Source organism: Orcinus orca, chromosome 1 (genome assembly GCF_937001465.1).
Source record: "Orcinus orca chromosome 1, mOrcOrc1.1, whole genome shotgun sequence".
In the NCBI taxonomy this organism is placed as follows: Eukaryota; Metazoa; Chordata; class Mammalia; order Artiodactyla; family Delphinidae; genus Orcinus; species Orcinus orca.
Window position 1 is genome coordinate 194,617,675 of NC_064559.1, and position 27,010 is coordinate 194,644,684.

The 27,010-nt window shown below is 47.9% G+C and overlaps 1 protein-coding gene, 1 long non-coding RNA gene and 1 other non-coding gene across 3 annotated transcripts in view; 2 read left to right on the plus strand and 1 right to left on the minus strand.

The window, feature by feature from the left end:
* TCEA3 (transcription elongation factor A3) overlaps positions 1–27,010 on the plus strand; it is a 36,355-nt gene that overhangs the window by 7,417 nt on the left and 1,928 nt on the right. The window contains exons 5-10 of the mRNA XM_049696819.1: positions 6,488–6,550; positions 14,809–14,972; positions 15,144–15,199; positions 18,068–18,223; positions 23,636–23,782; positions 25,441–25,512. Coding sequence (XP_049552776.1) covers positions 6,488–6,550; positions 14,809–14,972; positions 15,144–15,199; positions 18,068–18,223; positions 23,636–23,782; positions 25,441–25,512 — 658 coding nt within the window. The remainder of the gene's footprint in view (positions 1–6,487; positions 6,551–14,808; positions 14,973–15,143; positions 15,200–18,067; positions 18,224–23,635; positions 23,783–25,440; positions 25,513–27,010) is intronic.
* LOC125960989 (uncharacterized) lies at positions 17,518–25,953 on the minus strand. The gene is made up of 2 exons (XR_007471257.1): positions 24,767–25,953; positions 17,518–17,590 (listed from the first exon to the last, which is right to left on the minus strand). It is a non-coding gene; the product is annotated as an uncharacterized LOC125960989 (long non-coding RNA).
* TRNAG-CCC (transfer RNA glycine (anticodon CCC)) lies at positions 20,367–20,439 on the plus strand. Its single transcript has one exon. It is a non-coding gene; the product is annotated as a tRNA-Gly (tRNA).

Consider the following 27,010-nt stretch of genomic DNA (forward strand, 5'->3'; position numbering starts at 1 on the left):
AATCATTTATAGTTCTTTCATAGCCCTTCCTGTCTAGACACAGTTTACCAATCAGTACTCATTTGCACTAGAAGCAACACTGCCTAGTAGTACAGCTGACGTTCCACCTTTGGCAGGGTTCCAGGTAAATGGGGCTAGGAACTTGTCCACAGAGAAGGAAAAGTGTTTTGTTGGCTCTTTATTCAAATTGCCAATTTGCAACGCAGAAGCTGAAGGTTGGGGAGCAGGGCCTTTCTCAATATCACTCAGCCATTATGTGACAGAGTGGGATTCCCATCTTTGTCTGTCAGGCCCCCAGACCTCTGCTGAGGTCTCAACACCGTGCCCGTTCCCCTTTGCCCACCCCAGCCAGGGTCCCCCAAAATGCATGACTTTCTGATAGACCCAAATGCCTTATCCATGACAGTAGATAAAAGCCTTCACGGATGGATTAGTAAGTCCTACCTATTCCCTGTGTGACTAGAAAGATCACTTAATTCCTTAGGGAGGGGGTCATCTAATAGATAAGGGGGTGAGACTAGATAACACTGAATGGTACCTGATGGTACTAGATAATACAGATAGTATCGTGATATACCAACATTTTTAATGTACATACATTTTTTGCCAAGTATATCCACTACAAGGTATTCATTTTAAGGAATTAATCAGATTAAACATACAGATGTTATGTTCTGTGTGTAACATTTTTCAGCTGACATTTCTGAAACATTTTTTCCTCTGAATGCTTTTTAAATGAATGTTTATTATAATTCTATGAAATAAGTGTTTTTAGGAAATGATGCTATAAGAGGAGTGTTTCTTGACCAGGAGGAAGATATACCTCCACCACACTACTCCTATTTTTAGTTGTAAAAATAACTGTGGGGCAGAGGAGATGCTCTGTGCTACTCTTCCCACAATGCACAGAATAGTCCTACACACCAAAGAACCATTTATTATGTTCAAAATGCCAATAGGGCCCCCATGGAGAGAATGGAAGAATATTTAATGACGTGGAAAAATATTCACTAAGTATTAAGTGAAGCTGTGTACTATATAGTGTACTATATAGTTTGATTCCATTTTTATAAAAATTAATTAAGTGAATTTTATGTACATGCATAGGAAAAAAGACATGAAGGATATACACCAGGATGGTAATAGTGATTATTTCTGGGTGGTAAGATTGAGAGGTTTTTTTCTTCATCTTCCTTTTTTTTTTTTAAGATGTAATTTTTTTAAGATTTATTTTTATTTATTTATTATTTATTTTTGGCTGCATCGGGTCTTAGCTGCGGTATGCGGGATCTTCGTTGAGGCATGCACGATCTTTCGTTGCGGTGCGCGGGCTTCTCTCTAGTTATGACGTGCGGGTTTTCTCTCTCTAGTTGTGGCGCTCAGGCTCCAGGGTGTGTGGGCTCTGTAGTTTGCGGCACGAGGGCTCTAGTTGAGGTGCGCGAGCTCAGTAGTTGTGGCACGCGGGCATAGTTGCCCCGCGGCATGTGGGATCTTAGTTCCCTGACCAGGGATTGAACCCGTGCCCCCTGCATTGTAAGGCAGATTCTTTACCACTGGACCACCAGGGAAGTCCCTCTTCTTTTTTTTGCAAATTTCTGTATTCCTAATGTTTTCCCAATAAATATGTACCAATTTTGAAATGAGAAAAAATAATGAAACCATCTTTAAAAAAACAAAATTGTATCTGTGTGATTGTAATTAAGAAGAGCTTCATATTCTATGTTTTACAATAAAATTTTTTCATCTGTTTTTACAATAAAATTTTTTCATCTGTATTGTTTTTTTCACAATGATTCTGTATTGCTTTTGAAATCAGAACAACAGTACTTTTAGGGCCTTCCTGGTGGCGCAGTGGTTAAGAATCCACCTGCCAATGCAGGGGACACAGGTTTGAGCCCTGGTCCGGGAAGATCCCACACGCTGCGGAGCAACTAAGCCCGTGCACCACAACTACTGAGCCTGCGAGCCACAACTACTGAACCCGCGCACCACAACTACTGAAGCCCCTGTGCCTAGACCCCATGCTCTGCAACAAGAGAAGCCACCGCAATGAGAAGCCCACGCACCACAACAAAGAATAACCCCTGCTCGCAGCAGCTAGAGAAAGCCCACATGCAGCAGTGAAGACCCAATGCAGCCAAAAATAAATAAATAAAATAAATTTTAATAAATAAATAATAAAAAGTAGGAAAAAAAATCACTCACATCCCCACCACCCCAAAACAATCACTATTAATATTTTGGTATATGTTTTTTCTTTCTATTTTCTCTTTGTTTTCTATAGTCATCATCAATTTTATAGTCTGCTTTTTAAAATGCAGTACTTGTCAAATGATTGTGTAATCTTTTGTATGTTCTATTCCTTTCATTTTGCTAATTTTGCAATTATATCCCACTTGGAGAAATACTGATTGGCATTTAACTTTTCACATGGTGTGTTTGGTTTTCCCAAACGGGTTAGAAGGTTGGCTGCCAGGGATCCTGTGAGCCACCGTGCCCAGCATGGAGTGAGCATTTATTGAATACTGCTAGGCCCGGCTGTACCATTGCAGTCCCCTGTGGAAAATTCATGCTCTGGCTGGTCTGGCCATGTCTGGAGCCACTGTTTGGTTCTGAGCACCTTAGCAAATGAAGCCTCAGGATCTTGTGAGATGTAGTTGAAAGACAGAGGCTGAGGAGACCAAATGGGCTACGGGACTAACCTGTGGAATAGCAAGTGCAGACGTCTGGGAACAGATGGCAGCCTGAACACAGGTGTTTCCTTTTGCTCTGTCCCCAAATCCCACTGAATGATCAGCAAAGGGATTTCTTTTAAAGGCCTACAAGGACAATAGGTAATGGCAAGAAGACGGTTGGAAAGCAGAAAGCCAAATTCTGGGCTGAACTTAATCACTTACACACACCCTTAGACTCTGAGACTCAGTATTATGGCCTAAGCGTCATTATCTCACTATATATAAAATGTATGTGCGTGTGTGTGTGTGTGTGTGTGTATACATACACATATATATATATCCTTCTAGAATTTTTCCTATGCATTTACCCATGAAATACTTATTGTATTCATAAAATGGAATTAAACTCTGCGTTCTATTTTGTAGCATTTTCACATAATATATTTATTTATTTCAACGGTGAGTCACATTTTTATAAAAAGTTTAGAAAGTCAAACACAAGAAGAAAATAACACTGTTAACATTTTGATGTATATCTTTCTCATCTTTTTTAAGAACATAGAGAGAGTTGTATTTTCTTAATAAAATTGGGACCTCACTGTATGTACTGTGTTGTAACCAGCATTTTACAGATAACAACATCCTGGGGCATTGAATTGTTAATGCCAGCTCACTTTTCACAGCTGGAGCTATGAGATGAAGCTGTCACCACGGCTGAGCAGACAGTGGTCCCCCCACCTTGCTGGGAGAATCTAGTGGGCAGGGTTCCTATTTCAGCTCAGTTGATGAACTTCCTTTCTTTTTAGTTTTCTTAATGACAATTCATTATCATTATTTATTATATAAACAGTATAACCACATTAGTAAAATGTAAAGTAAGAACTTAAAATATTTCTTCACAGTTTGCCACTTCTGACAAATGAAACAGCTTTCATTTTCTTCTCTTCCCTCCCTGTCCTGATCTACTTACATACATAATTTCCCAATTCCTGTAGGCAGAGTCTACAAACTATTACATCCCTGTTCAGTTATCTTCCTAGTGTATTCTAGGCATTTTCTCATGTTCCTGAATAGTTTTCATAATCATTTGCAAAAACTGCGGAATATTTCTGGTTTGTTCTGAAAGGAAAAGCAATGAGGAAGGGCCAGAAAATGGGGAGTCTCGGGAGTTGTGGAGAGAGGCTCACATCTTCCCTCCTTTCTCCCGCTGCAAGAATTTCAGCTTCCGGCTCTGCCTGCACCTGTCCATCCCCATGGGGCACTCGGGGAGGAACCCCGCAGAGGAACTCCCAGGGCCCCGTGTGGGACTGGAGGGGCGTGTGAAGGAGGGTCTCTGCCCCTCTCCCTTTCTGCTGCCTCTCCCTGTGTTTAAGCTGGGGCAAAGGTCCAGAGCTGGATGAGTCTGGTCCACAGGATAATTAGAGCTGGCCCCTGAACCTTCCTCACCCACTGTCTCCCGGACCACCTGGAGGATGAGATGGGAGCTGGAAATCCATGCAGGAACCTTGCATAATCTGGAAGACCAGAAATCAGATACCTAGGATTATGGAGTATGGAGGACAGCTTTGTGGTGGGAACTGCTGTAGGGATGTTAATGATCTAAATTCTTCTTCCCAGCCAGCCCCAAACATAGGTCCTTTACTCTCCATTTGACAGATGAGGGAACCGATGCTCAGAGAACATGACCTGCCCAGGGGCAGGGCTGGGATTACAAGTCAAGTCGTCGTTGCCTCCCTTTTTAGAATGATAAATGTCATATATGTTTGTATGCGTGTAGAAAAAGATTTGGAAGGAAGGACATTAAACCTAACAGTTGTTACCTCTGGGCAGGTTTCTTTTTCCACTTTTTAAAATATTTCTTTACTGTTCGACTTCATAGCATTCAGCAACAAACATTTATAGAGCACCTACTCTGTGCCAGGCACTGTTCTATTCACTTGGGAGAAGTCAGTTGAATATATTAGATTGGGCCTCCCAGAAGCAGACCCTGAGATACGGATTCAAGTGCAAGAGGCTTATTTGGGAAGTGATTTCAGAAAATGCAGACAGAGGAGTGAGGAAGTAAGACAGGGAAGGGAAGGGAACTGGCACAGGGTGCGTTCGTGGGCAGGTAACTGCCCTGGGTCACCAGGGCTTACATCCCGCTGGAGAGCAGTGGAGAACACACCTCAACTCACCCTCTGGAGGGCCGAGGAAGCTGGGGTATTTGCCCACCTATTTCCATGTGTCTGGTTGAGGGCTGCTCCTGGGGCTAACTCCCCAGCACTTCCTGCCTACCGGTCTGCTGGCGCTGGCTGGCATGGAGAACTCCCTGGGGCAGAGGCCTAGGGGATTTTGCAGGAGGAAGACCTTGGGCCCCAGTGGACTTGGGAGAAGGAGTGCCCAAGGAATGATGTGGGCTCAGCAGAGACAGCGTCCACCACAGTGAACAAAACCCACCAAATTCTGCTCTTTCGAAATTTACATGAGAGGTGCTCGGACAATGCATAAAATAAGTAAACAAATAGTCTGTTAGAAAGTGATACTTTGTGCTGGAATTAAAAGGAGAGCTGGGGGACTTCCCTGGTGGCGCAGTGGTTGGGAATCCGCCTGCCAATGCAGGGGACACGGGTTCGAGCCCTGGTCTGGGAAGATCCCACATGCCGTGGAGCAGCTGAGCCCATGTGCCACAACTGCTGAGCCTGCGCTCTGGAGCCTGCGAGCCACAACTACTGAGCCGCAGCTACTGATGCTCGCGTGCCTAGAGCCCGTGCTCCGCAACAAGAGAAGCCACCGCAATGAGGAGCCTGCACACTCTAATGAAGTGTAGCCCCTGCTCACTGCAACTGGAGAAAGCCCACGTGCAGCAACAAAGACCCAATGCAGCCATAAATAAATAAATAAATAAATATTTAAAAATAAATAAAAAGGAGAGCTGGGTAAGTGACATGGGGAGTTACAATTTACAAGCAGATTAAAATGATAAAACCAAAAAAAGGGGAAAATGCATTCTACCGTATAAAGACTGGCTACATGTATTTTGGAAAATGGGGGGAAACTTTTCCCTTCTAATCCCATCACCCTGGTATAACCATGGTTAGCATTTGGATGTATTTTCTTTTCATCTTTTCCCCTCCTAAGCATTACTTTTCTTGCCTGACTTAAGACACAGTATGCATCTAAATTTGTGCCCTGCTTTTTTCTTTTTCTTTTTGGCCGCACTGGTGTGGCATGCGAAACTTCCCCAACCTGGGATCAAACCCGTGCCCCGCTGCCGCGGAAGCACAGAGTCTTAACCACTAGACCACCAGCAAAGTCCTGTATCCTGCTTTTTCACTTGCCGTTTTAAACCCAGCTCTTCTAGCTCCAAGGCCCACGTGCTTCTCTCCTCCTCTTAAGGTGCCCACAGGAGAGTCTGAAGCTGATCTTCTCCAGCTCCTCATGAGAATTGACAATCCCAGGAATTCCAATCCATCGATTCCAGCTAGCCAAGGCCTGCCTGTCAGCAAGGAGGAAGGGCCTGCTGAGAATTAGTTATTAATAATTAGTAACACATGACATAACACATGTAACATATCTGACACGTATTAGGTGCTTGGCAGATCTTGGTTTCCTTCCCTCGTATTACTTCGTTTGATGGAGGGTAGGGGAGGGTGACCAGCCAGCACCTCCTGGAGCTCTCACTCCCAGGCAGCTGTGGCCCAGGTGGGCTTCGTCATCCTCAGCGCAGCAGGCCTGGCTCCAGGATGCCTTCTCTCCGGCCTCTGAGCTCTCTAGACCAGTACTCATGCTAGCCTACGAGAGTATCTCATCTCCAGTTTCTTTTCTTTCAGGAGAGACTCTGTGGACTCCAAGTCTTCGGCCATCTCCTCTCCAAAAAGACCATCGATGGAAAGGTAAAGGAAACCGTGGACTTCTCCACCCCAGCAGTCCTGTTCAGCATGCTTGTCTCTCTCTGTTTTACTGAAGGAAGCCCGAGGCAGGGGAGAGGAGGAAACGTCATATCTTATGTTGCCTCTGATTTCTAAGACCACACAGTAAGACTCGGTGGGCCTCTGAATCAGAGGTGTGGCTCCTTCACTGGGGTGGTTGACCAATCACTATTGCCCCTTCACTGTTTGGGGAACATTCTCAAGGTCAAGTCGAACCCAATGAGAACGGGTCTTGAGAGACTGTACCTGGACTGGGATCTCTGGGCTTGGGCAGAACTGGTTAGGGTATCTACCCTAAATCATCAAGTCACTCATTCATCAAATATTTATTGAGGGCCTGCTATGTGCCAAGAACTGTTCTAGGTGCCAAGGATATAGCAGTGAACAAAAGAAACAAAAATCCCCACAGGCATGAGGCCTATTTTTCTCCTGGGGGAGACAGGTAATACATATGATAAGTAAAGCACACGATGGTTCAAAAGGTGATAAATGCTATGGAAAACAATAGGGCAGAGTGAGGGGGATTGGGGAAGGATGGTCACTGCAGTGGTCAGGAGAGCCCTCGTTGAGGAGGTGAAAGAAATTAAAGGAATTAGCCTGGCAGACATCGGGGTCATTCCAAACCAAGTGCTCGGAAGTGGGAGTGTGCCTGGCAGGGTCAGGGAGCAGTGAGGTGGCCAGTGGGTCTGCAGTGAATAAGCGAGGCGGGGAGTTGGAAGATGGAGTGAAACAGGAGCCACTGGAGGCTGCTGAGCGTGGAAATTCTATGACCGAATTTATCAGGATCCCTCTAGCTGCTGTGCTAGATTGTTAGGGCCAGGGGCAGAAGCAGACAGACCAGCCAGGAGACTGTTTCCATAATTCAGGCAAGATATGATGGTGGCTTGGATCAGAGTGGCAGCAGTGGAAGTGGGGAGAAGTGGGGGACCCCGGGTATATTCTGAAGGGAGAGCGGTCAGGATTTTCTGAGGGACTGGATGTGGGGTACGAGAGAAGAATACGTGTCAGGATGACTCCAGGACTGTTCACTTGAGCGTCTGCAAGGATGGCATCGCCATGGATTGGTATGGGGAGGACTGTGTGTACATCAGGCTTGAGGTGGGAGATCAAGGGTTCAGGTTTGGATATGTTGGATTTAGGGGTGTATAAATCATTCAGGTGAAGAAGTTGAATAGGCAATAGTTTAAACGAGGCTGGAATTCAGGAAGAAATCCTGGGCTGGAAATATAAATTTCAGTCATTAATGTGTAGATAGCATTTGAAGCCACAAACCTGGATGAGATCACCAAGGAGAGATTGTGGATGGAGAGAGGAGTATGAACTGTCATCCAGGAGGGAGGTCAGAGGTCAGAGCAGGAGAAGCAGGGCGAGGGGAGAGCAAGGCAGGCCAGGAAGTGGCTTAGAGGTCTATCAAGGCAAATGATTAAGGTCCAGGGGCCGAACTGGATGCTGGGATGACCAGAGGGAGTGGTAAGGGTGTTGGCTTCTAGTGGAGCGTGTGTGGGAGCTGCCCAGGTATGTCAGGCCTAATGCACCAGTAAGACTGACATTGGAAAGAAAAGAAGAGGCGCAAATATTAGGTCGTTTAAGGTTTCATGAAGATAAAACAGGCCCGGGATGTTGATGGGGCTGCTGTGTTGCATCACCCCACCCTGGCAGCCGAGTGCCAGCTCCAGCCATTGTGTGGAGGCTCTCTGGAGTGCTTGGAGAGCGAATCTGAGGCTGCATCCTACATCAGAAGAAAGAAGTTTTGTAGTCAGTTAGCAACGTCTGCCATGGGCGAGGCCTAGGAATTGAGGCTCCAGCATCATCCTGGTCTAAAGCAGCCTCTTCCTGGCTTGCAGACAGCCACCTTCTCGCTGTGACTGCACATGACGGAGAGAGGGAGCTTTCAGTCTGTGTTCTCTCTTCTTTTTTTTTTTTTTTTTGCGGTACGTGGGCCTCTCACTGTTGTGGCCTCTCCCGTTGTGGAGCACAGGCTCCGGACGCGCAGGCTTAGCGGCCATGGCTCAGGGGCCCAGCCGCTCTGCGGCATGTGGGATCCTCCCGGACCGGGGCACGAACCCGTGTCCCCTGCATCGGCAGGCGGACTCTCAACCACTGCGCCACCAGGGAAGCCCTCTCTTCTTCTTATAAGGGCATTAATCGCATCATGGGGCCCCACCCTCGTGACCTCATCTAAACCTAATTATCTCTCAGAGGCCCCACCTCCTTATACTATCACTCTGGCAGTTAGGGCTTCAACATATGAATTTGAGGGAGACACAAACATCTGGTCTATACTATAATGTAATAATGGGAGGGAGGAGAAGAGCACTACTAGAATTGAGTAGGCAGGGGCCAGAGATGCTAAATGTCCCGGATGTGAAGGACAGCCCTGCATAAAGAAGGACTGTCCTATCCGAAAATGAAGCAGTGAGCACTAACCCATTTCTGGGTTCGATGTTATAATAAACACATTTGGCATTTGTGTAAGGATTTATACCTTCAGGCTCCTCTCCTTACTTTGCCTTGTGGCCTGGAAGTCTCTTGGCACCCTTCCCATAATGCATTCTTTCTCTGAAGGTCAGTCAAGCAGAGTATGTTTGGCCTTCCAGTAGTTGTGCCATTTCTTGCTGGTTCAGTATTGGGGGTGGGCAACCCAAAGGAAGAGAAGCAAGTCTTGTGAATTCACTTTATCCACTCCCCAGACTGTTTCCTGCACTGTCTACCTCTCTATTTTATCTTTCTCATTCATTCAGCAAGCATATTTGTTGAGCACCTTCTTGCAAACTCAACATCCTGCAGGGGTCAAGGGCATGTTTACACACGGGGTGACTAGTGGAGAGTACCTGCCCGTCTGAAGGGGATACCCACTACCCAACCCCAGCTGGTTGATGCTTTTATGGAAATGCAGGCCCAGAGTGCCATGCCTTCCAATTTTTTAAGGAAAGCTGGCCAATGCGATTTTCATAAGAAACGCCCAATTTTATATATTGGCAGCATATTCAGATTTTTCTAAGACACAGTAGGGCAAACAAAACACATCTGTAGCCCACCAGTTTGTAGCCCCTAAGGCCAGGCAAAGGTATAAACTCATGATCTCTGCCTTCACACAGCTCATCACTAGTGTGGAGGCAGACACCAAAATGCTTGTTTTTCGAAGATATCACGCATACTGGGAACACAGTATCTCAACATGACTGGAGAAGTCAAAGGAGACTTCAGGGAAGAGAGAGCATTTGTGCTGAGAAGTGAAAGACGAATTGCCTGGTAGACAAGCCAACGGAGGGCATCCCAGGCAGAGGGAATGGCACATGCAGAGGTGTGGCGGTATGAGTGAGCATGGTGCTCGGGGAACTGTAGCTGGAGTACCAGGGGACAGACCACAAAGGCCACCACTGTGACAGAGAATAAGGTTGCGCTTTGCCAGCTGCCCTTAGGACCATTTGTCTTAATCGGTTGACTTTTGTTTTCCCCCCACCGAGCGGTTTCGGCAAGGTGGTGGTGCAGTAACCAAAATGCCCTCGAGGTGGCGCATAGGAGCAGCAAGACGGGCCTCCGGGGGCCTCTGCTCAGTCCTGGGGCAGGAGGATTTTTTAAGGAATTGGTGATGTCAGACCACAGGCTGGTGCTGGCACTGCCACATCCGGGGAGCAGAAGGAAGCTGCTGACAAAGCCAGCACCCCCACCCCCGCCCCCGCCGATGATGCCCTCTCTGCAACTTGGCGCAGTTCCTAATCATGTGCATTGAAAGCAAAGTGAGCGTGGCTGCCTGATATGCCGTCCAGACACGAATCCCAGCCAGCCAGCCAGCTCCTAGCCAAGAGGAGGGACTAAGGCTGGGAGTGCCTTGCCAGGAAGGTGCGGGGCGGGGGGGGGGGGGAAATACAGCAGGCAGCCCAGCCTAGTCCAGGTAAGGGGACTCAGGAAAACTCTGCGCTTTTTAGAGACACAGTGAGATGTGTTGAAAAGAATTTGGAAGGCAGACAGAGCTAGATGTGTGGTCTGACTCTGCCATTTGCAAGTTGGGTAACCTTGAGAGAGTCAGTTCAACTCTCTGAGCCTCAGTCTATTGAACTGTAAGATGGGGATAACTATGACCCCACCTCTCAAGGTCACTGTGAGGATCAAATGAGATAACGAAATGCTTAGCACCATCCCTAACCCAAATGAGTACTCAATAGATGCATAATGCTTAGTGATAATACTCACACTTCATGTGGCAATCTCTGTAAGCAGTCTGTGTCTGGAACTCCCTTAGGTGCTTTATTCTTCTAAGCAACTCTGGAATGTGGGTACTATTGTTTTCTCCATTTACATGTGAGAAGACTGAGGCACCTAGAGGTTAAGGAACTGACCCAAGGTCAAATAGCTACTAGGTGGTGCTGTCGGACACTGAACCTGGGAGTTTGACTCTGGGGCCTGGGTTCTTAATAAATATACCACCCCAGTGTGGCTGTCCCCAAAATGACAACTGCTGTTAATGTTTCTTACTATTATGCCTCCTTCCAAACAGTGTGCTACTGACTCCTGGTGGCTCCCCGTTGGTGAGTGCTAGACATTGAGGATGTGGTGATGGGCACACAGGTCAGTGAAGGGCAGCACCAGGAAGAATCTGGGGCTCCATCCCAGCTGTAGGAGATGGGTTGGCCCAGGTTGTGGGAGTTGACAGATGCTGGCTCAGAGGGAGATCCGTCTCTTAAGCCTAGAGAAGTGGGGCAGCTGGTTTTCCAAACAGGACCTGCCCCTGCCCATTTCAGCTCTGTCTAGAGCCCTGGATGTGCCTTTCATCTCTTTGTGGCCAACTCCCTCAATTCCTCATCTATTCATTCATTTGACAGAGATTTATCATGTGTCTACCTAGAGCCTTGTCACAGGTGCTGGGAGACAGTGGTGAACCAGCTGATGGGGTCCTCATACTCTGGGGCCTGTAATCGGGAGATGCAGGCAGACAGTGTTTATAAACACATAAACAAGCTAATTTTAGACTTGGATAAGTGCTGTGAATGAAAGAAATCAGGTCATGTGCTAAAGAGTTACGGGGCAGGACAGTCGGCTTGGCTGAGGTGGTCAGGGAAGGCCTCCCTGAGGATGTGACATTTGAGCTGAGACCTGCCTGGTGGGAAAGCTCCAGTCATCAGTTGTAGGAAAAGCTGGAGGAGGAAGAGACTTCCAGGAGGAGGGACCAGCCAGTGCAGAGGCACTGTGGTGGGGGTGATAGGTGTATTTAAGAAACAGAAAGCAGCAGTGCAGTGGGGGACTTCAGTGAACTGTGAGGGGAGTGGGGCATGAGATTAGGTCAGAAGGGGAGACAGGGGCCAGATGTAGAGGGGAGGGTAGGAGGCCATGGTGAGGAGTTTGACTTTATGCTGAAAATGATTGGAAGCTTAGAGGGTCAGAAGCAGGGGAGCGATGGGATCAGCAACCCTCCAGGCTGCTGTGTGGCAAATAGATTGTAAGGAGGGCAAGAGGAGACCAGCTTTGGGGCTATTGTGGCTGTGCAGGTGAGAGCCCAGGGGCTGAGACCAGGGTTGGGTGCAGGGGGATTCATTTTGGTCGCAGGCAGCCCTTAGACTTAAGAGTTTATACCCTTCCCAGCCTTCCCGCACCCACACCTTTACTCCCGCTGAAATCTGACTACAGGAGAGAGCTGGTTGGATCTCAGCTTCCCTGTCCCTCCCTGTGCTCTGCTGCCAGGCAACCCACTTGTCAGACAGAGCTGGGTAGAATCCAGGGTAAATTAATCTAGAAGAGTAAAGTTCAAACTGCATTAAAAAAAATAAAAGCTAGGGAATCCCTCTGGACAAAATTTTTGGGAATTCAAAATGTAAACCTTGGGAGTTCCCTGGTGGTCCAGTGGTTAGGACTTGGTGCTTTCACTGCCCTGGGTCTGGGTTCAATCTCAGGTTGGGGAACTATGAAAAAAAACCCATAAACCTTAAAAGGGGAGAGCCTTCCCTCCTCAGACCACCCCACTTCTGTGGCAGCACTGAGACACCTTTGAGGAGCCTCAAGGCTCCAGAGAACACAAAACTCTCAGTGGTCCAAGGGTATCTATGGTGACAGAGGGGATCCAAGGTTAGGACAAACAGCACAAGTTGGGGGACGAGGAGGCAGACGGCAGAATTCACACTGATCAGTGTTCAGCAAGTTGTCAGATGGGATTCTCTTGCAACCCCAGGTTTTTAACACTGGGAAGCTTGAGCTACTCAGCCAGCCTCACTCCCAGACACAATTTCTTGGGCTTGACTTTTCAGAAGCCCAGCATCATCTTCACTAGTATTAAGTACGCTCATATTGCTGTACAACCGTCACCACCATCCATCTCCAGAACTTTTTCATCATCTGAAACTGAAACTCTATACTCTTTAAATAATAACTCCCCATTCTCCCCTCCCCCAGCCCCATTCTACTCTATGAATCTGACTCCTCTAGGTACTTCATATTAGTGGCCGCTTACAATATTTGTCCTTTTGTATCTGGCTTACTTCACTTATCATAATGTCTTCAAAGCTGTAGCATGTTTCAGAAATCCATTCCTTTTATAGCTGAATAATATTCCATTGTGTTATATACCACATTTTATTCGTACATTCATCTACTGATGGACACTTGGGTTGCTTCCACCTTTTGCTGGCGGCTTCTTGAGAACAGGAAGACAGGAAGCTTCTGGTCTGAGCCGTCAGCACAGAGGGACCATTCACGATTGTCAGATGTTAACAAACAAAAAAAGTGTTTCTCATGACAAAAGTATCAATAGACATATTCTTTATAGAAGACTTAGAAAATATGTGTAAGTAAAAGAAGAAAATGAAAATCTCCTATGATCCCATCTCAGAGAGACAATTGCTATTGACATGGTGTTATGGTCTGAGTATGTGTGATCCCTCAAAATTCATGTTAAAGCCCCGACCCCCAATCTGACTGTATTTGGAGATAGGGCCTTTATGGAGGTAATTAAGGTGAAATGAGGTCATGAGGGTGGAACCCTGATCCAATGGGATTCGCATCTTTATAAGAGACACCTTGAGAGCTCACTTGCTCTCTCTCCACCACATGAGGGCTTAGCAAGAAAGAGGCTGTCTACAAGCCAGGAAGAGAGCTCTCACCAGAAACCAAATAAACCAACACCTTGATCTTGGACTTCCCGGTCTCCAGAATTGTGAGAAATGAATTTCTGTTAGGTCATGCAGTCTATAGTATTTTGTTATGGCAGCCCGAGCTAAGACACATGGTTATCCTTCCAGTTCATATATATTTGTGGTCTTTTAAGCCAAAACCAAAATGGGATCATTCTTAGGCAGTGTATTATAGGAGTCAAGAGCATAGACATTGGCATCAGGTAGATCTAGGTTCAAATCTTAGCGTTGTAACTTTAGGCAGATCTCAGTAGTGTAACTCTGTTTCCTCGTCTGCAAATGGGGATGATTTACAGTATCTACTTCCAAGGACTGCTGTGAGGATCAAATTAGGAAATGCTTCTAAAGTGCCTGGCACAGTTCCTGGCACGTGGTTAAAGACAATTCTCTTAAGTGGTGGCAAATTCATTATTCACTGGACTGTAGTGAGGGAACTTCTCTGGTTTGTCTGCTTTAGCCCTTGTTCTTAGCACAGTACCTGGAAAACAGGTGCCTAATATTTATTGAATGAGTGAGTAGATGGTTCTGTGAGAGCAGATAGAGCAGCTAGCATGGTGCCTGGTGGCCGATAGAGTTATTGGCTTCGTTACACTTTCTGTAACCTCTCAGTAGAGCACAGTGGTTGGCTAAGTGCCTGGGTACCAGAGTTCACCCTCTTGGGTTTCAATTCTGGTTCTACTGGTTTCCAGATATGTCACCTGTCATATTATTTTAAATGCATCTTTAAATGCACCTCTCTAAAATGCACTTTAAAATATAACTCTAAAATGGGGCTACGTATAGTACAGACCTCATGGGGTTGTTAGGAGGATTAAATGAGATGGTCCTTGTCAAGTGCCTAAAACAGTACCTTCCGGACTTCCCTGGCCATCCAGTGGTTAAGACTGCACGCTTCCAATTCAGGGGACTCGGGTTCGATCCCTGGTCGGGGAAATAAGGTCCCACATGCTGTGCAGCCAAAAAAAAAAAAAAAATAGTACTTTCCTCATATGGTTTTTATGAGGATTAAAGGAGATCGCCCATAAAAACATCTAGCATGGTGCTCAGTAAATGCTTTATTCACTTAATGTCAAAATGTCTATTACTGATTTTCATCCTCAGATCAAACAGTGGCAAATCGAAAGCAGAGACTCCCAGAACACCCAGCAGCCCCTCGAGCCCCACCTTTGCCCCCTCTGTCTGCGTCTTGGCGCCCTGCTATCTCACGGGGGACTCTGTCCGGGACAAGTGTGTGGAGATGCTCTCTGCAGCCCTGAAGGCGGACGGTGAGAGGGCCTGGGCCAGGGACGGGGGAGGGAGGGCTTCCCAAGGGCAGGGAGAGGTGGTCTTTCTCAGCACCCTGAAAGTGGTACAGGATGTTAGAGTCCCCTGTCCAAGCAGGCCTCACTGCCAAGGTCATCTCCAGCTGATGTCTGTGTTTCCCGAATCTCTTTTAGACGATTACAAGGACTATGGGGTCAACTGTGACAAGATGGCATCAGAAATCGAAGACCATATCCTTGAGCTGTGCCAGGGCTGTGGGTGCCTGAACTGTCCAGCGGCAGGTCTCCCAAGTACAAGGGATCCAGGACAGTGAGTGGGCTATGGAAGGACTCAGGCATAGGCCCCTGCTCTGCCCCTGAACCTGAGTTCTTAATTCTAGCTAACAGCTATTAAGTTTGGCACCTGCTGGCCTTTTGATAAGCTGTTTACGAGCAGTACATCATTTCACGTTGAGAACAATCCCACAAGGTAGGTTCCCTGTGGGATTAATCCCATTTTACAGATGAGGTAACTGAGGCTAAGAGCAGCTAAGTTACATGCCCAAGCTCATACAGTTAATAGTAGTGGCAGAGTTGGGATGATTTGAACCCAGAAAATGTGACTGTAGAACCTGAGGGCTCAGACAGGCTGTGTCTTTTTTTTTAAGATTTTTTTTTTTTTTTTTTTGATGTGGACCATTTTTTGAAGTCTTTGTTGAATTTGTTACAATATTACTTCTGTTTTATGTTTTGGTTTTTGGCCACGAGACATGTGGGATCTTAACTCCCCAACCAGGGATCGATCCTGCATCCCCTACATTGGAAGGCGAAATCTTAACAACTGGACCTCCAGGGAAGTCCTCAGGCTGTGTCTTGACGTGCCTGGGTTGTGACATTGTCAATGAGTCGAGACAGAGAGAGAGGACAGCATTCCTTGTGCTCAGCCCTTCCCTCTCTTCCTCCTCTGAAGATAACAGCTCCCATGTTTGACCCCCTAATATGTACCAGCCACTGTGTCCTGGGCAATTGACACTTCCTACCTCTGTTAATACTTGCAATAATCTCTGTGAGGCAGGGGCTGTTGTTCCCATTTTACAGATGAGGAAACTGAGGCTCAGGAGCTACTGAGTATCAAAGCTGAACTGAAAACCTTGGTCTTTGGATTCCATGTCCTGAGTTCTTCCCTTATGCACCATACTTCCACTATCTGAAAGCAGCCTTGTCTAGACAGAGGAGGTGACTACCATGTGATATGGCCGATTACACCGGAAGATTTTTTTTTTTTTGGTCGCACCACACAGGATTCAGGGATCTTAGTCCCCTGACCAGGTATCAAACCCGGGCCCCCTGCAGTGGTAGCGTGGAGTCCTAACCACTGGACCACCGGGGAATTCCCAAGATTTCTGTCTTGGAGGGGGAATCCCTCCACACTGTGCCCCACTGAATGAATGCATGGAATTCCTTTTACTGGAGACAAAGCTTTGCATATCAAAAAGGTATGGAGGGTGGGAACAGAATCCCCAGGGAACAGGGGTCTGAGTGTCCCATTAAGGCCCTTTTCTGGCCTTCTGGGCTCTACCTAGGGGCTCAGCTGGGGTTGGGAAGGTACAGGGGCCATCTCAGAAAACAAACTTCCTGCTTCCATCTCCTGCCTGAGAACCACCCTATTATCTTTCAACATATCAGGGAGTTTCCCTTCACCATCATGTAGTTATTAACCAGCACTTCTTGAGCTAATCTAACACCTCTCCAAGTACATTTTCATAATTTCCAATTAATTCAGTAACACAGAACATGAGGTGTCAGAACTCTCAGGAGCTTCATCTTTGTTTTCTCCCAAACAGTTGTCCCTCCAAGCAGGTCCCTCCACCTTCAAGCCCAGTTGAGACAAAGGTGGATGATCCAGTCCATAGTTCCACTGCTGGCCTTCCCTCCTCTGAACGACCCTCTTCTGAAGGACAGGAAATCAAAGCTGCACCAACGCTTTAGCTCTTTGTTCTTAAGTGGTGGGAAGTCAGGGGAAGGATAAATTTGGGGGCTTGAAAGCTCTATGTCCTAAAAAAGATCTGACCCCTTTGGAGCGACCCAGGACTAACATGGCAGCCGTGGGGCTCACATATGCTCGTCTTGGGGGTAGGGGCCTATGATCCCTAGGTCTGCACTCTACCTCATCCCCCTCTGTGACCTCAGGAAATGGAGGCAGACTCAGGAAGAGGCTGATGAAAGGATTGCCAGCCCTGCTGTCCCCACATATCAAGCAAATCCCCACCTCCAAGAATCTCAAACACAGATTTTTAAACAAATATTTTGGCTTTCAAATGCATTAGGGCATATTCTTGCTTTTCATAGTTGTATTGTGCAAACAACAATCAAGGAAAACATAAATAATACCACCTTCCCGCCCGCCACTTCGAAAAAGCCAACTGTGTCCATTTTCCCACATTCCCCACGTTCTCTTTCTTGTATATGGTTTTTCCCAGCAAAGTCTTCATCTTCCTGATTCTTCTTAGCTTAGGAGACCAAGAAAATGTGGCTTTGTTCCCTGAGGTCCTCCAGAGGATGGAGAAGGGGGTGGGGAGGCCTGTCTGGGATGCAGTGTCTGGACAGATAACTCACTGTGGTCAGTGGCCAGGGGCAACTTCCTGCGGGGTGAGTGGAGAGAGCATTACGGTTAGGAGGGGGTCTGGCTTCCAGCCTTGGCTCTGCTGGGAATGTGCCCTGTGACCTTGAGCAAGGGCCTGCACCCTTTCTAAGCCTCATCTTCTTCATCTATTAATGAGCAAAGTAACTCTGACCAGCAATTCCCAAAGTGGGTTCCACGATAGGTATTCCCAGAGAAAAGGGAGGAGGGGCAGGCAGGTGGGTCTATGCTCTAATATGTTGGTCTATGCTCTAATATGTAGCACCTTGGAGGCTATTTCCTTTCCTTGATATGCAGCTGACCCCAAATGCCCAAGTGAGATCCCCTACTTGGGGAGTCAGAGGCCACAAAGGTGCCTGACCACTTGTAAAAGTCCAAGGAAAGGAAGAGGTGGCCTTGCAGCTCCTCGGCCTTCAGGGCAGGCTCCCCGTCCTTCTGTGCTCCTCTGCAAGTGGCTGGCCGGCCCTTGACTGTGTCACATATCTACCAGGAGCTCAAGAGCACAGATATGAAGTACCGGAACCGCGTGCGCAGCCGCATCAGCAACCTCAAGGATCCCAGGAACCCCGGCCTGAGGCGGAACGTGCTCAGCGGGGCCATCTCCTCTGGGCTCATTGCCAAGATGACGGCAGAGGTGAGTCGGGGCCGGGACCTCTGTGTGGTGGGACAAGGGGCCGGGCCCCTCCAGCCTTGCCCAAGTCTGAGAGGCAGTGGCTTGTAACTCAGTGATGAACCAGGGGCTTCCCTAGCCGGACCATCTAAGACTCCCCATCCCTCAGGGCCCCTGGACCATCAGGACAGTGAACACAGCTACCATGTCTTCAGCGCTGTGCTAATCGCTTCGGTGTGTTGGCCAGTTCTAGCTTCGCACCAACCGAGACAGAAATGTTTATCATCTCCATCTTATAGGTGAGGATACTGAGGCTCAGAGGACTTAAGTGACCTGCCCGTGCACACAGCTAGAAAAGGTCGATGCCAGGAGTCAAGCTGTCTGGCCCCGGAGCACCCTCTCCTCCCTGCCTTGTGATCTGCCTCCCTCTTCTGCCTCGTTCAGTCCTATATCCCATTACTCAGCTCTGGGCCAAAGCCAGAATCGGAGTCCCTGACTCCATGGAGCACAGCCCAAGGTGCAGGGACAGACATGTATACAAATACATATGATACAGAGGTGGTGGCTGCCATGACAGAGCCACCACGGGAACTTACAGGAGGGAAGGATTGACCCAGTTTGAAGAGGTCAGTAAGGGAAGGTAAAGGGAACAAGCCTGTTTGAGGAAGTATGTGCAGTGGTTAGAAGCTCGGGGCCTGGGCCGAACTGCCCGGGTTTGACTTCTGCCTGTGCCACTTAGCTGTGTGATCTTAGACCAGCCAGTTAACCCCTTTGTGTCTCAGTTTTCTCATCCATAAAGTGGAAGTAATAACAGCTATCCCATGAAGGATTGAATGAGTTAACACATGTGAAGTGTTTAGAAGGTTAAGGCAAGTAAAGCCCTCCCAGGAATTAGTATATGTTAGGCCCATTCACTGGCCATTTCATCACAGTGCTATCAAAGAGGAAATATTATCCCCATTTTGTGGATGAGAAAACTGAGGCCACCCTCAGCTCATAAGTGATGATGAGGATTTGATCCCAGATCTGTTTATTTCAGAGTCTCTGTCTTGGAAAGACCTTTGTACACCCTCAGGTATGAGTGGCTCTTCGCTGCCAGAGCTAACTCAGGGGATTCCCCGCAAGCACGTGGCAATGGCACTGCTAAAGCGCTACTAAATCCAAGCGGCCCAGAGAAGGGGAGGGGAAATGCACCGACGTCCTGGAGTCCGGGTGTGCCTTGGGGTGTCTGGGAACCCTCTGAAACTATTGTCAAGAGTGTGCCTCTGTGTGTTTATGGTGTGCGTGATGTGTGTGTATGTGTGGTTTGTGTGATGTAGCGTATGTGTGTGTGGTGTCTGTGGTTAGTGTGTGGTGTATGCAGGTGTGTGGTGTCTGTGTTATGTAATATGTACGTGTACATTTTTCTGAGAAGAGGGTTTGCTGCTTTCCTCAAATACCCAAAATTTTACAAAGAGCCCTGGCTTTAGGATAAAATGGGGAACTTGGCACAGGTGGACAGGGATATCTTCTGGCTTAATCGAAAATATATGCTCTTTTTAGGCAAATAACAACATATACCCAGAGTTACACATTGCAACTTGGCTTACAGAGTATTATCCTTCCTTGTGAGGTGAAGCTGTGACTTTGATGGGAATCCAGCCTGCATTTCCTTCCCTCTGGCCCTCACCCTGTGGCTCTGGGGTCCCTCTGCTTCTCTTTGTGTGTGTGTCGTGGGAATGCTATCAAGAGACTGTCTTACAGGCAGTTCGAGAAACATTGGGAAACCAGGCCCCGGAGAGCCAAGAGCAAGGTGTAGGCACAGGTGTGAGCCAAACCCAGCAAGTTCCCAGAAGCTGGAGGCCAGAACAGAGCTGGGTGACTGAATTAGGACAAAGACAGGCCCCAGAAGTCTCAGCAAAGGAACCGGCCAAGTCTGGCCCCATCCAAGGACTATTCACTAGAACAGGGCAAGAGAATCAGGTGATCAACACAGGCCCAAGAAGAGGCTGACCAGGCCAAAGGCAGCAAGCCAGGACTGCATCACGCCCTCCACAGGGACTGCCAATGCCAGCCGCTGAGGAGCCCCCTGCCCGCAACCCAGGCAACGGAGGCCCAGGAGCCCTCCTTCCTGGGGTCAACTTTTGCTCTAGGCAGGAAGCTTTTATAAGAAATAGAGGATCGGACTTCCCTGGTGGTCCAGTGGTTAAGACTCTGTGCTCCCAATGCAGGGGGCCCAGGTTCGATCCCTGGTCAGGGAACTAGATCCCGCGTGCTGCAACTAAAAGATCCCACATGCCGCAGCTAAGACTTGGTGCAGCCAAATAAATAAATTTCTTAAAAAAAAAAAAGAAAGAAAGAAATATAGGACCATTTTTGCTCCAGGAAGAAAAATAACAGGGACTTCCCTGGTGGTCCAGTGGTAAAGAATCCGCCTTCCAATGCAGGGGGTGCAGGTGCGATCCCTGGTCAGGGAACTAAGATTCCACATGCTGCAGAGCAGCTAAGCCCATGCGCCACAACTAGAGAGAAGCCCATGCACTACAACGAGTGCATGATCTCACGTGCCGCAATGAAGATCCCGTGTACCACAACAAAGACCCGACACAGCCAAATAAATAAATATTTTTAAAAAGATGGGGCTTCCCTGGTGGCACAGTGGTTGGGAGTCCGCCTGCCGATGCGGGGGGCACGGGTTCGTGCCCCGGTCTGGGGGGGATCCCACGTGCCGCGGAGCGGCTGGGCCCGTGAGCCATGGCCACTGAGCCTGCGTGTCCGGAGCCTGTGCTCCGCAGCGGGAGAGGCCACAACAGTGAAAGGCCCGCGTACCGCAAAAAAAAAAAAAAAAAAGAAGAAAAATAATAGCTTGGGGTTGGGCTGCCTGCTGTGCTGTGGCTCAGAGGCCAGAGGCTCCTGTCAGGCAAAGCCTGGGGCAGCTGATGCCTGTGTGAGTGAGTGGACATCCCTCTCTGCCTCCTGTGTCTCCCTAACTCCCTTTTTATGTCTCTTTCCTGGTCCACCTGATTCCCTCATTCTTCCTCCTCTCTTTTTCTCTCAAACCCAGATGATTCAAAGAATGGGGCAGATTCTGAGATACCCGTTAGAGCTGTTGAGTGGACATACTGGCAGCCCACAAGGAGAGGGGTTTTGTTCCCAGAGTCAAAGCCAGTGCCTGGTGTGTCATAAGTACTCAACAAACATTTAGCAAATTCACATTGTACATGACGTGAAGATCCAGTGTCATCTCTACACTTATTTTCCTCATTTTCGATCTTATTTTCTATATTACTGTACTGACCCCGTGTGTCTTTGATGCTGCCTCCTAAATGAGGCAGGAAGAGATAGGTAAATGGATTGGTAAGTGGATAGAGTTCTCCTGATCTCTATTTCTTTTCTTTTCTTTTTTTTTTAATTGAAGCATAGTTGATTTCCTGTTTATTTCTTAGCTGGCACAGTCTGACCCACAGCCATGTCTCCCACACTCCTCACCTTGACCCACACTGAGTACCCTTCCCCAAACATGTTATTCTTGTCCTCTGATCTCTGGCATCTATTATTCTCTTGTGCCATCCCCCTCAGGAAGTCCTGCTTATCTTCAAGACTGGTGAAGGTGTCAGCTTCTTTAATGAGCCTACCTGCCCCCATATGGGCTTTCCCTACACTTTGTATACCTTTGCTTTAGTACCTCCTACACTATCTTGCAATCTTGCTTAAATGTTTGGCTGTTCTACTAGATTAGCATTACCTGGGGACAGGAACCAAATCAGGTCTGAATCCTTAGGGCTTAGAGGCAGTGGTAGGCTGGAGCCAGCTCCTACCAACTCAAGAGAGATGATTATGTGTAGCTCTTCCCAACTCTGCATTCAGTTATATCACATTAGTAGCTTGAAAATGGCCATGGTGGGAGTGTTTACACCATGGAAATCGGTAAATGCTACAAATTAGCCACCACTGCAGCCAAAGCCAGTTTACCAGCACACCAGTGCAGTGAAAGGCATTCAAGAAATTGACATCCAATACATTTTGAATGAATAAATGTATTATGCTCTGGAAAGTCCCCCAACATTAAAGTCAGCTACTTTTTGCTTATATGGCCTGGGGTTGACTTGTTTTTGTATATACCTCTGCCATTGGTTAGGACCTAGTCCTTGAATTTGACACAGTAGGACATTCGTGTGTGTACTAGGATAACTTGGGGGCACTAATGAAAATGCATATTCCTGGACCTGCCCTTAGAGTTTTGGATTCATAGGAATCTGCATTTTGTCAAGAAACCCAAGTGGTTATAATGTAGCAGTCAGCATACTAAATGCGTTTGACCTTTGTACCAACTCTGTTCTCCACAGTTTAAGGGGTCATGCTAGATGGCAATAATTAAAATGTTTAGCCAGTGCCAAATCCTCTTTAAAAAAAAAAAAAGTTTCGTTGTTTTTTTTTTTTTTTGGCCGTGCCTCATGGCTTGCGGGATCTTAGTTCCCTGACCGGGGATTGAACCCAGGCCACAGCAGTGAAAGCACTGAATCCTAACCAGTAGCCCACCAGGGAACTCCCCAAATCTTCTTTTAACATTAGCTTCGGGACTTCCCCAGCGGTCCGGTGGCTGGGACTTTGCCTTCCAGTGCAAGGGGTGTGTGTTCCATCCCTGGCTGGGGAGCTGGGATCCCCCATGCCTCTCGGCCGAAAAACCAAAGCATAGAAGCGGAGGCAGTGTTGTGACAGATTCATTAAAGACTTTAGAAATGGTCCACATCAAAAAAATCTTAAAAAGGAAAAAAATTAGCTTCAGCCATCTTCCTCCCCCCAAACCAACACTAACTAGAGCTCTCTCCAGTTTGAGTGTCTCCCTCTCTGCTCTCTTCTGGAAGACGTTCAAGGCAAGTCAAATGGCCAGGGGAGGACCTGGATAATGCAGACACTAAGTGCCTACAGTGAGCTGATGAGAGACAGGAGGCTCTGTTCTGTAGGAACTTATAGAAAAAGATATTCCATGATGCAATCACAGGTGAGCAGTTAGTTGTGTGAACCCAGGAGCTTCAGGTCCTGCTTGGGTGGGGTTAACAGCAGTAAGTCATGAATAGTCGAGACCAAGGTTCCCACCAGGCAGAATGGCCTGGCCGGGCAGGGATCCCAGCTCAGACAGGCAGTGGGTCAAGTCCAGACTGGAAGGACAAGGGGAACGTCATAGATCAGGTGGCCAGTAATCAAGTCAGATTAAGCAGGAAGGTACACAAGAGTACCTGAGGAGATGTACACAAGAGTGTTGATCCTGGGGGAAGCTGTTTGCCTTGTACCCTCCTATATGTGCCCTACTGTACTTGGCCCAGTTGGAGCACCCGAGTTTGACCTTCCACCCAAAGGCAGAATGGGGACTCTTCTGATAAAGGCTTTTCCCAGCTGGGACAGGGCCAGGGCTCCTGGGGCTCCCTGGCCCTGAAGGGCAGACTCATTTCTCTCCAGGAAATGGCCAGTGATGAGCTGAGGGAGTTGAGGAACGCCATGACCCAAGAGGCCATCCGTGAGCACCAGATGGCCAAGACAGGCGGCACCACCACTGACCTCTTCCAGTGCAGCAAATGCAAGAAGAAAAACTGCACCTATAACCAGGTATGGGGTGGGGCAGGGGCCAGTGGGGGAGGAGGCGACAGGGGCCAGGAGGAGCTTAGGGACAAGCCAGCGGGGAGAAAGGGCTAAAACCCTGGGCTGCAGAGAGAAGGGCAAGTCTTGGTACACCAACATGATACATCTGTGGCTTCTAGAAAAGATGCATGCAGAAGCACCCAGATCTGAGTCTGTGACGCTTGGCCGGCGTGTTCTGGCCTGCCCTGAAGCAAGAATAAGAGGGACCAGACTCACAGGGCACAGAACAACTGTACAGTCACAACTGGTTGGAAGGGAACTTAGCAATAAAACTCTGCTCGCTCACTTTACACACAAGGAAGCCGAGGTCCAGACGGGGACAAGTTTTGCGGCTTTGTCTAAAGTGGCAAAGACAGTGGCAGAGATGTTAATAAACCCAGATCCAGACCTTTCTGCCTGCAATACAGCCAACTTGGTAGTAAAGCCTAAGGGATCTAGCCCCGAGTCGTAAGGTAAGGGTGAAGACCACTGCCCTGGCCTGGGGAGCCGTGGGAGGCTGTGGAGGCCTCTTCTCCGAGACTTAAAAGCTGTTTCCGGGTTGTGTGTGTTATGCCCTTGGGGCACCAATATTCCTGGATTCTAACGGGTGCTTTGTCACTCTAGAACTCTGTTCATTCCCCCATCTGCTCTCAAGCAAGATTTATCAGAGCACCTTGCCCTTGGGGATCTGTGGCTACAGCAGAAATAGTGAGCTTTGCCCTTCAGGAGTCTCTTGGAGAATTCTAGTTCAGGAATCTAGAGCTGTGTGTGCAAGTTCCTGCTCCCTTCCAAGCACGTTTCCCTGTGGAGTGACATGCCTCCTGTGCATCGCCTCCCACCAGAAGTCAAATGCCCATTCGCAAAGTTCTCTCTCCACAGAGAGACCCCAGTGGTATCCTTCCTCAGGTGTCATTGCTCTGCAGTGACAAGGCTGTGTTAGGCTGTGTCCTCCTGGCCCACTGCTGGACTCACCCATTAGCAGGGGGACTTCCCCCAACTCCATAGACTCCAGCTGACATGTTCATAGCTGAGTGTCCACAAAGCAACAACTTGCTACATGTCATGGCCATCCAGGGTTGGCTGCAGAAAATCAGAATAGCAATTGTTAAATCTGGAAATACCAGGGATTTGCTGTGGGAAACCTGGTTTCTGCACCTGAATGGTCTGGTTAAGGGGATGAGAAACTAGAAAACAATATTAAATATCCCCAATGATCTTCAAATCCCTTTTCCTCTCTGGGTCTCAGTTCTTCCACCTGTAAAATAAACAACAAACTGGATGATCCCTAAGGTTGCTTCCAGCTCACTCAGTTCTGATCAGAGAGGTACATCCAATAGGATGTGTTCATTTTTCCAGTAGGAGATGAGTCTTGAAGCAAGAGAAGACACATCAGTTCGGAAGAATCAACAACAAAGAGTGAGAGTGCAAACGTCAGGTTGAGCCAGGGAGATACTGGAAGTGCGCTGATGGAAAACATATGAATACACAATGGAATTCTTAGTGATAAGGGAATTGCCAAAGTGGAGTGGGAGTAATGGTGCCAGCCTCTGGGATTTGGATCTACTTCTACAGACAGTGGGAGCCATAGCAGGTCCTAGAGCAGGAAAGTGACTTCATGAGTGATCCCTGTTCTCTTTTTCTCTCAGGTGCAGACACGCAGTGCTGATGAGCCCATGACTACCTTTGTCTTATGCAATGAATGTGGCAATCGCTGGAAGGTCTGTATTATCTGTATCTGTATCTTTCTTCCTTCCCTGTCATCCACAGATGCTGCCCACATAAGGAGTAGGATGCCCACAGCCCAAAAGGGGCCTTATACATGGGGAACCTGCCAGCCTCCACAGAGCAGGCCTGCAGAGCTGGAGATAGTGGTGGGTTGTTTTGGGGAGGTGGGGACACTGTACATGTGTATGTGCATGTTTTTTTTTGGAAAGCACCCAGTTGGGGTGGGGACAGCAGCCCGCATTTTATCACAGGAAGGGCAAGTCTGTCATTCGAACACAGATGGAATCAGCCTCCTGGGATCCACAGAGGGGAGGAAAAACAATAGCACTCTGCGTTTGGACCACGCCTCTCTGCAAAGTGGTTCCACAGATGGTCTTTCCTTTGAACCTGGTCACAGCCAGGGATGAGGAGACAGCGTTGCCCCCAGATGCTCCCAGGTCATCCTCCCCTCCTAAAGCAGCTCTGGAAAAGCCTTACATTACCCAAGGCTGTAACCCAGGTGGGCCCCAGCCCCTGCAAAGGCAGCGGTTTTGTTTTCAGGCATGGGAGCCAAGCAAAGACTCCCTTCACAGTGCTCCTTCCTGCCTCGTCTTCTGAAACAACTGAGTGTGGTCACATGGTTAATGTACGGTTACAGTACCATCTGACTTGCATGTGTGCTGTGTAATGTCTGGGCCACTGGGCAGGCTGCAGGTGCTCCTAAAATTCTAAGGTACTTAGCAAGGACTGAGCACGAGACTGGGAGTCAGGAGCCCTAGTTTCAGGTCTCTGCTCTGCCCTACTTGCTGGGTGACCCTGAGCGTGTCACTCTCCTCCCATGGTTGATGTGACGATTATTACATATGCACACACCCTTTGCAACAACTAAATGTTCCTTTATAGTATTATTCTCATTTTCAGATGAGGAAATTGAGCTACTGACATGGTTAACAAGCATAAAGTCACAGAGTTTTGAGCACTGAAAGACAGTACTCCACATTCCTGGTCGATTGAGTTTTCTACAACTTTATGTAGGGCCTCAACAGCCATGGGGCCTCATAAGAACTGCCATGTATTTTAGGGTAAAAGTCAGACAATTATGTATTTTTCTTTTATTCACTTATTGTGCACTTAGGGATGGGGCCAGTATAATGGCCCGCTGGTTTAGAGCATGGGCTTTGGTATCATGCTCAAATCCTAGCTTTATGACTTACAAGGTGACTTTGCTAAGTGACCTGAACTCTCTAGGTTTGGATTTCCTCATCTATAAAATAAGGGTAGGAATACTTAGCCCACAGAGCTGTTTTGAGGATTGAGAAGGTAATACACATAAAGAATTAACAGGGCCTCTGATAGCTCATGTGGTATCTTTGTCAAATTAGAAAGAAGTGTCCTTGCCTCCATGTAGACACAGCCTTGCACCAGGGTACAGAGCTTGGCAATGAGCAGGGGCTGAGTTTCAGCCCCAACCTGCCCCTTTGGCCAAGCTCTCTTGTGCAGTGAACAAGCAGT